The 9,897-nt window shown below is 40.0% G+C and overlaps 1 protein-coding gene across 1 annotated transcript; it reads left to right on the top strand.

Annotated features, from left to right (window-relative positions):
* The first annotated feature begins 596 nt into the window (after positions 1–596).
* On the top strand, positions 597–9,432 carry LOC113040488 (taste receptor type 1 member 1-like). Its single transcript, XM_026198814.1, has 5 exons — positions 597–899; positions 1,012–1,743; positions 2,009–2,221; positions 7,621–7,754; positions 9,414–9,432. Exons 1-5 carry the CDS (start codon positions 630–632, stop codon positions 9,430–9,432), a joined length of 1,368 nt encoding a protein of 455 aa, XP_026054599.1. The 5' UTR covers positions 597–629.
* Positions 9,433–9,897: the final 465 nt, after the last annotated feature.

Below are 9,897 nucleotides of genomic sequence, written 5' to 3'. Positions count from 1 at the left end.
TGGATTAATGTCAGATATTAAAAAAACATTTAAATGTATGGGTTATCTTAAACACACACAGATTAAAAAATGTAAATTATATGCAAAGAGTGATAGTGTTGTTGTTTTCCTTGTCCATTTGAAATCATGTTTCATTTTCTCCAGGGAGGGCATTAAGTTTGTTTTGTAAATGTAAAAATTTGTATATATATATTGTATTGTTAGATATAAAAATGGACATTTGTATCTCAAACGAGCCACTACACATCTCTGTTTCAGGACCAACGGCCCATCTTAAAAAACATGATTCTCAGTAGCATTTACATTTTGCTTGTGGGCTTTACTAATTGTTTCTTTTTCAAAATGTCTTGGTCAGCATCAGACTTCAGCTTGGAGGGAGATTACTTATTGGGTGGCCTTTTCCCTTTACATGAAATTGAACAGGAAACAACCCTGTTTGTCGCAGAGGCCACCGAATGTTCCAGGTAAGCAAGGATCTTTTACCATCGTTGGGTTATGAAGGAACAATATTTTAAATCAAAGCAGCATTTCCTCAAAGTCCTTATTGCTAAACTGAAAATTAAATTACATGCTAATTAACGTCCTCATTTCTATTTTCAAGGCACATTTCTGCAAAAACTGGCTATGGAATGTTGCAAGTAATGAAGTTTGCTGTTGAGGAGATTAATAACTCCCCCACTCTTCTGCCCAATGTTTCTCTGGGCTACGAAATTTTTGACTATTGTTCTAACATAAAAAATATAAATTCAGTCTTAAGTTTCATCTCAAGGAATGGTTCAATAAAACCTAAAGAAATACTCAACAACTATCAGCCTAAAGTGGTTGCTTTAACAGGGCCATTTGGAAGCACAAGAACCATTACTATTGCACCACTGATCACAATGGACCTTATACCAATGGTAAATTTTCTGTTTGTAAGGTTTAGAATAACACTTACTTCCTACCTTTTGTTCAGAACTACAAAGTTACTATATATTTACAAATATATGAGTGTTTTCTTATCTTTTAAAGGTGAATTATGGAGCCGCTAGCTATGCATTAAGCAATAAACTTCAGTATCCTTCTTTTGTAAGAACAGTCCCTAGCAACAAAGACATGATAGAGATGATTATTCACATCATACAGTGGTTTGGATGGAACTGGGTTGCCTTTCTTGGTGGCCAAGATGATTACAGTTCAGATGGACTAAAGCTGTTTAATGAGTATATAAACAATACTGGTATTTGTTTGGCCTATCAAAAGGGCCTAAGTCTAAATGCAAACTACAGTCAAACGCTAAAAAAGATTCATATGCTCAACATCAATGTCATTGTTGTTTTCGCTGTTTCACAATATGCAAGCAAAATTATCAAAGCAGCTATAGCAAACAAAATCCAAGACAAAGTATGGATTGCAAGTCATACATGGGCTCTGAATCAACAGCTTCCAAGAGAGCCAGGAATTGAGAAAATTGGCACAATCATTGGCATTACAGACAGACTGTTGTCGTTCCCCGGATTTAATGAATTTGTCTATAAAGACAGAGGAACAACTGATGTTGGCCATGATGAAGTCAAAAGTAAGACATGTAATCAAGTTTGTCATTACTGCTCATTGCTGACTGCAGAAGAGATTATAAATGAGAATCCCTCATTCTCCTTTGGCATCTATGCTTCCATATATACAATAGCTCATGCATTGCATAAAGTACTGCAGTGTGACATCAATGAATGCCAGAAAAATACAATGGCCAAGCCATATATGGTAAGTGAAGTTTAATCATTATTTCAAATACATTATTGAAGTAACAGTGTTTTAATTAATTAAATAATCAATAATGGTGATTTTTTATTTATTTAACTACATATTTTACATTATATTGTTTTTATTTAATTTAATACATAAGCAAAACAAATGTAATATTATTTTTAATATTATATTAATATTTTATTATATAACATTATATTATTAATAATATAGTAATATAATTATAAATTATTTGTCTTTTTTATTTGAACTCACCTTACAGCTTCTGGGAGAGATAAAGAAATTGGATTTTATACTCAATGGCCGTCAGGTGAAATATGATGACAATTATGATCCAGCCATCAGTTATGATGCTGTGCTCTGGCACACTGGTGTGAATCCTCCACAGTTTCAGATAGTGGGCTCATATGATAAACATCCAGAAATTACTTTTACCATGGACAACTCTCTCCTCCCCTGGCAAAACAATGGTTCTGTAAGTTTATTATTATTATTATTATTATTTGGGCTATGAAATATTTGACCATTGTTTCAAAGAAGTTCCATTCAGTCTTACATTTCCATTCAATCTTACTACATCTTTACATGTGTCGACCACCATAGTTTCTCTGAAGGGAGGGGTGAGCGGGGAACTGAGCAGCTGATTCCAATTCGCAACCTCACCGCTAGATGCCGCTAAAAATTACACAGTGCACCTTTAATTGTGATCCAAAATCATCACAATAAGAAGTACCAAAGACAGAGAAGCACCTGTGATATACAGAAAGGACAAATCTTTGTCCTTAATGCTTTGATCTCACATACTGACCTCTTCAGTCAGTCGATGAAAAAGTTTTAGGAAAACATACATAGCTGGGGTTCCAGTCTGCAGCTTTCAGAATATTTATCTCTCTCTGGGGGTCTGCGAGCGCTGTGACCCCCTTCTGAGGGAGGATTGAAAGTCACCATTGCCAATGTGGCACAATGATAGAGCAGGTGTTTGGTTAAAAGAACAACAGGAATTGGAAACCACACTTTCTTTCCCAGTATTGCATTCTGAGCAGTACTTGATTGCTTATGCATGCCCGTGCATTTTGGCAATGATACTTCAGATCAGCTTGTAGGATGGGTATATGTCTGAGGACATCCTGCCCCCTTCACATGCCTCCACAGAGTTAGAGTGGTGTTGGTCAGTGGATGTGGACGAAGGTGTGACGGTGCACCCTGCAACCTCTCGAAAGCTGAAGACATGAGTGGTAATGGATAAGTATTCTTAATAGTAATGTTGTTCAGCTCTCGGTAATCAACGCAAGGTCACAGAGAACCATCCTTCTTACCCACAAAAAAAAAACCCCGCCCCCACTGGAGAAGAGGAAGGACGGATGAACCCAGAGTCTAAAGAATCAGAAATATATTTCTCCATGGCCTCCCTCTCAGGAATAGAAAGAGAGTATAACTTGCCTTTGGGCGGAGATTTGACACTAAATCTATGGCACAGTCGTAGGGACGATGCGGAGGAAGAGAAGCAGCCCGGGACTTACTGAGCACTTCCTTCAGGTCCAGATACTCAACGGGCACGTTTGGCAACGCCGTGGTCTTCTTCTGAAAAACAGAAACAGGAACAACAGGACAGGCAGAAACCAGACAAGACTCATGACAACTTTCACTCCACAATGTGACAGTGTTAGAACCCCAATCCACTCGTGGATTATGTTTGAACAACCAGGGGTGACCTAAAACAATGGGAGCAACAGGGGAGTCCATGAGGAAAAAGGATATGGTTTCTTGATGGTTGCCAGAAGTGATGAGTGTGATGGGTTCAGTATGGTGGGTGACGTGAGGCAGTTCCTGGCCATTGAGTGCGGTGACATGGATGGGGAGAGATACAGAAAGGACAGGAATGTTCAGGTGATGTGCAAGTGAAGAATCAATGAAATTACCTTCGGCTCCGGAGTCCAGAAGAGCTTGGCATTCATGATGGTGATTCTTCCACCGCAGTCTCACCGGAAGGAGGGTCGATGATGTGGGTGAGGACTTTTCAGCGGAGATCCCACCCGATAGTAGCCTCAGATTTACTATCGGGCTGACTCTTTTACCGGACAAGAGTAGTTGTTATGATCAGAGCCTCCACAGTATAAGCACAGTCCTTGGGACCTCCGCCGTTCCCTCTCCCTCCAGGACAGCCGAGCTCGACCCACCTGCATGGGCTCGTGATCGTCGACAGAACCGACCGTGTTCTCTCGACTCAAGCGCCCCCTACTGGGAGAGAATGGAGGTCTAGGAGGACTGTGTTGGCGGCCCAGGCGATTAAACCTGGCCTCCACCCGCAACGCCAGGTCTATCAGTTCGTTTAGAGTAGGGGGCAGCTCGAGGAGGTAGATCTCCTGCTGAACACGGTCGGATAACCCATGCAAGAATCTATCCCACTGCACCGCCTCGTTCCACTGGCACGCGGCCGCCAGGGTGCGGAACTCGATTGAATAATCAGTGACCGATGAATGTCCTTGACGGAGTTCCGAGAGGCGATGGGCGGCCTCCCTGCCGGTCGCGGCCCGGTCGAAGACTCTCTTCATCTTGGTTGACAGGAGGTGGAACGAGGCACAGCATGGATGACGATTTTCCCACACCGCCGTTCCCCATAAGGCTGCCTTGCCAGAGAGAAGTGTGTGCGTGAACGCTACTTTGGATTCTTCTGTGGCGAAAGTGCGGGGCTGCAGAGAGAAATGTATCGAGCATTTGTTGAGGAATGTTCTACAGAAGGTTGGCTCACCAGCGTAACTCTCCGGCGCCGGAAGTCGCGGCTCTGGCCGGAAGTGGTCCTGGGGAACCCCCGGGGGAATGGTCGGCGCAGGCGGTGCGATGGTCACAGTGGGAGACATGAGCTGATGGATCTGCTGGGTGAGCTCGGACACCTGTGCCACCAGCGCTTGGACAGCGCGTCCGGTGTTCGAGATGCTCTCCTGCTGCTGATCCATTCTTTTGCTGCTGTGGTGCATGAATTCGGTGAGGGTATTGGTGCTTCCATGTTTGGTGAGATCGTTCTGTGACGGTGGGTGAAAGGACAGTCTGGAAACAAGTGCGAGTTAATGAATTTAATGAGATATAGTTGATAGACAATGACACACGATGACGATGAAGACAGCTACACTCCAGAGAGATGGTAAGGCGGTGAGTAATCCAGACTGTTGTGGAAGACAGGTGAAGACAGGGGAATAGAGCCGAAGGTAAGTGTCCGTGGCTGAGTGATCGTGCGGAGAGTGGATGAGGTTCTGGGGAAACACAGACATCCAAAACGCAAACTACACAGAAGCCAGACGGGGGTAAACACAACGACATGAAACAACGATCTCACAAACACTAGACATGAGACAAACCATTATATAGAGGATGAGTAATGAGTGGCAGCTGATGCTGATACAATTAACGGAAACGCCCACAACTAATCAGTGCAGACGCGGAACACACAGAATTCACCACAAAGTGTAAACAACCCAAGATCACGGTTTACCAACCGTGACAGAAGGTTGATGGTCTCATCTCTCTTGCTCCACTCTGATATCCTTAAGAACCTTTTTTCCAGGGTTGCCAGAGCACTTCACAGCATACCTCGCTCTCAAAAGCAAATACATTGTCAAAGCTATATTTTCATCTAAGTTAGAGTCTAAAGTAGAATTGTATGCTCCACTGTAGATGGTTGCTTAGTAGATACCTCTTAGAGTTGATGCAAGGTGAATAGAGTTTTAGTAGGACAGTATAGATTCCCTCTACTTCAGTTATCTTTCTTCCCAAGTTGGGTCTTGAAGTAGGGATGTATGCTTCTCTCTAGATCATACCTGTCAACTCTCCTGTTTTTCACAGTATTCTCCCGTATTTTACCATTCTATCCTGCCATCATCCCGTTTAAATATTTTCCCGTATTTCTCCTGTATTTTTAATCTTTCTATACAAAAATCCCACTGGATGTATTTTATGTTTCCTACATTCTCCTCTGGTAAAACTCCCGTAATTTGTATGACCCAAACCTTATATGAATAAATACGTCAACAAATTCCAATGTTGACTACTTGCCAGATCTTGAGAGAGAGAATGAGTTAGCATTTTCAATAAGACCTTCTGCTTTTGGTTTTAGTCCAAAGCCAAAAACTACCCTTATTTTTACACAGAAAACACAGTTTGATATGTACACAGTTAAAAAAATTGTCTGATAATAATTGTTACAATTAATATAATAATAATATAATATAATAATTTATTATTTTGCCCTGCTCCTGCCCCAACCCCAACCCCCTGTATTTTGGGACCCGAATGTTGACAGCTATGCTCTAGATCGGTGCTTTATAGGCCTCATTAGTATGACCCATGTTCAAGAATCTCACAAGAACAGGCAGACAGCCTGTGAGTGTCTCTCAAACCCCCCCACCCCGTTATCTACTGCATATTATAGTTATCCTAAGAGTAATGCATGCTATAGTTAGCACAAGTGTAATGTGTTAACTATAGCAGGTCCTGCAGAAGTGTCTTTATTGAAGTCAGGTTTGAGCTATTCTCCTCAGTGTACTGGGGTTTTTAAGTAGGGCATAAACTCCTCTCCAGTATCCTTGGCACTGGAGTACGGTGGATGAATTAACTGGCATCTGCAGTCTGCTTTTATCTTGTTTGCCTCTCTGCCTGAATAGTGGTAGGGACATATCTTCCCTTAGGTGGCCCTAAGGGTTGATGAAAGGTTAACAAATTATGTGGTCAGTTTAATTCTCTCTACTTTGTTTATCTCCCTGCCCAACTATTTTGGGGACTTAAAGTATGAATATCACTCTCTTTTTTATGTTGGGTGTTCTACTAAGACCCTGTTTCGACAATGCTAATCAGTAGAGGAAGTACGCCTAGAGGCATCCCTCCTTGTAATCTGTCATATACTATGGCCCAGTGCTTAAACAAAAAAGACAAAGCACTAGCTAAATCGGGTCTTAGGTAGAGTCTTTACTCAAGGCAGGGTATGACCTGCTCTACCTCAGGTGTGCTGGGGTCCCACTTGGAGGAGTGGTAACATTGAATGATTTAGTATGAAGCACTACTTACTAAGATTTTTAACACCTTGCATGCTCCCTTTGGTAGGGTGCTTAAGTACACCTTAGGGTAGAACAGGGTGAATGGAACTATGATGGGCAACTCACAAGACTCTCTCTCTTTTATTTACCTCACACCCCAGCTGGTTTTGGGTTTTTAAGAAGGGATACATGCTCTACTTTGTTAGGGTGCTTCTATATAGTTCTCTTCAGACAATTGTAGTCAGTATTACACTGTGGAGATTTGGATCACAGATGTCCCTCTTTGTTATCATAGAATGTAATAGTTTACCCTTAACTATAGTGAGTTCTGGAGAAGTGCATTTACTCAAGTCAGGGTACAAACATTTTTTGTGTGATTCTGATGAGTTTTCTTCCATAATTAATCTAGGTTGTTGAAATGGATTAGAAGCTCGCTTTGAAAGTTGTAGATGAAAATGCTCCCAGCAGTAGCCTGCTCCCTAATAGCCATGTTGATATGTTTTGTCTCATTGCCATGCCCAGGGCTTCTCTGCATGTCTCCTTCAGAGTTGATGATGTGTGTTGCATGTGCCCTTTTAAACTCATGGGTGCTTCACTTGCGACATCATGGACTATGATTATTGGCATGTGTTCATGCGGGATTCAGACACCAGTCACGCTGATGGATTTACCCATAGTATGAATTCCTTGATGCAGCACCTAGTTCCCCTTCTCAGGGAACCATGGTTACATACATAACCTGATATATTTTTATGCTGTGTTGTTTGAGAGCATTGGTCATAGTTTATAGAAATGTGTAAAACTGCTAAAGACTTTAACTTTAAATAACACATTTTCTTGTTTGTTAAAGGTTCCTTTCTCAAACTGCTCTGTTGAGTGTAAGGTGGGATATTCAAGACAAATTGAAGGTTTTCATAGTTGCTGTTTTACGTGTAAAAAATGCCCGCCTAACACCTATGTGGATTTTTCTCGTAAGTACCTCAGGTGGCAGTCAATTTCATATTTAAAAGGAGAGTCAACATAAAAATAAAATTTCTGTCATCATTTACTCCTCTGCATGTCAATCCAAGCATATATATAAATTTATTTCTTTCTTTTTTTCTTGCAGAGCATGAAAAAAATAAATTAAATTAAAGAATGTTGTTAAACTAATAGTTTCCATTCCTATTAACTTGCATTGTATTTTTTATACATACAATCTAAAAAATGCTGGGTTGTTTAAACCCAACTTTGGGTCAAATATGGACTAAATCAACTTTTCGGTTAAAAATTTTATGTAAAAATTTAACTCAACATCTGGGTCAGTCCATATTTGACCCAAAGTTGGGTCGAAACAACAAAGCATTTTTTAGAATGTACAGTAAAAGTCATTGGAAAGTTTTTAGTTGTTAGCTCTTTTCGGAAGATCTTATTTTATTTTTTTTTCCGAAGAAAGTCAGATATGTTTGGAATGATATGATTGTGTGTGGGTTCATTTTTTGAAGATTTGCGATTTGACGACAAAATATTTCCCCACATCCAGTTACTATTGCTTTTGACAAAATATTTTATGTATTTTTTTAGGGGACCCTTATACCTGTTTTCCTTGTGCAGAGGGTGAATGGTCTGATGAGGGCAGCTCAACATGTCAGACACGAACTATTGTCTATCCTCAGTTTACAGAAATCCTCTCCATCATTGTCTTGGTTTCTGCTGCATGCATAATTATTCTCCTTATTGCCATATTCTGTCTTTTTGCCTACAATTACGACACACCAGTGGTGAAGTCTGCTGGTGGCAGCATGTGTTTCCTCATGCTGACCAGTTTGATTTTGTCTAGCATAAGTGTGTTCTTTTTCTTTGGAAAACCCACATTTGTATTTTGCCTCCTGAGAAATGTCATATTTGAATATTTCTTCACTGTCTGTATTTCCTGTTTGACTGTCCGTTCCTTTCAAATTATTTCTGTTTTTAAAATGGCTACTCAGTTCCCTAAGGTGTACAGTCTTTGGGTAAAACACAATGGCCAGTGGCTCTTCATTGCATTTGTTTCTTTCATGCATTTAATATCTTGTGTGATATGGATGACTGTCAATCCTGTCAAAGCCATTGCTGACTCATGGACTTTTAAAGACCAAATTATGCTCATCTGTGAGATGGGGAGCACTATATCATTTACCATAGTCATGTTTATAAGTTGGTTTATTGGTTTCTTGTGTCTCCTGTTTTCTTATATGGGAAGGGATCTGCCGAAAAATTACAATGAGGCCAAATCAATAACCTTCAGTCTCATTTTGTACTATCTGACCTGGATTGCTTATTTCACAGCATACCTCTCTGTCAAAAGCAAATACATTATCATTTTGAATGCAGTGGCCCAGGTATCCAGTATAAATGGAATTCTCTTCAGTTATTTCATACCAAAATCTTACGTCATAATATTCCAACCACAAAAGAACACTCCTGCATACTTTCAAACTTCTATTCAGACATATACCCAAACAATTAGTAGGACCTAGACTCATACATTAGTATTTGTATAGAAAGTTAACTCTTAAAGGATTAGTTGGAGCTTTTTATGTTATCCTGAACCGGAGCACACAGATGAAGAACTAACCACGTGCGACCTTTTCCAACTTGATTACATAATGTGTGAATTTGTAGAACCACACCGCAGAGCTAGTGCAACATGAGCATTTATGGTTAAAAGTATATACATTTTATTGTTTATCTTTTTGAAGGTAAAATATAATTTCTCTAGACACAACCTTTATTCCTCGGCTGGGATCATGTAGTACGCTTTGAAGCTGCATTGAAATTGAAATGTGAACCTTCAACCCCTTGATCCCAATTGAAGTCCAATATATGGAGAAAAATCACTTAAAAACCTTAAATTCTTTTGAACTGACGAAAGAAAGATATGAACATCTTGGATGACATGGGGGTTGAGTAAATTATCAGGAAATTCTTTATTCTGGAAGTGAACTAATCCTTTAAACTCTGTTTAGATCTTATGTTAGATCCTTCACTATTATGTTACCACAATCTTAAAGAAACACATAGGCAAAGTAGAGAATGTAATGTAAATGTAATGTAATGTAAACACAAATGCTTCTTTCTTCTTCTTTTTTTTTAATAAAGAACATTT

Source organism: Carassius auratus, chromosome 22 (genome assembly GCF_003368295.1).
Source record: "Carassius auratus strain Wakin chromosome 22, ASM336829v1, whole genome shotgun sequence".
Classification (NCBI taxonomy): Eukaryota; Metazoa; Chordata; class Actinopteri; order Cypriniformes; family Cyprinidae; genus Carassius; species Carassius auratus.
Note: the sequence above shows the minus strand (reverse complement) of the source record. Positions and strands in the feature narration are given on the sequence as shown.

Excerpts from the sequence above, each read along its gene's own strand:
- LOC113040488 (XM_026198814.1), top strand. The coding sequence starts at position 630 with ATGTTGCAAGTAATGAAGTTTGCTGTTGAGGAGATTAATAACTCCCCC. Across the intron at positions 900-1,011 it reads CAATGGACCTTATACCAATG|GTGAATTATGGAGCCGCTAG; the intron begins GTAAATTTTCTG and ends TATCTTTTAAAG. Across the intron at positions 1,744-2,008 it reads CAATGGCCAAGCCATATATG|CTTCTGGGAGAGATAAAGAA; the intron begins GTAAGTGAAGTT and ends CTCACCTTACAG.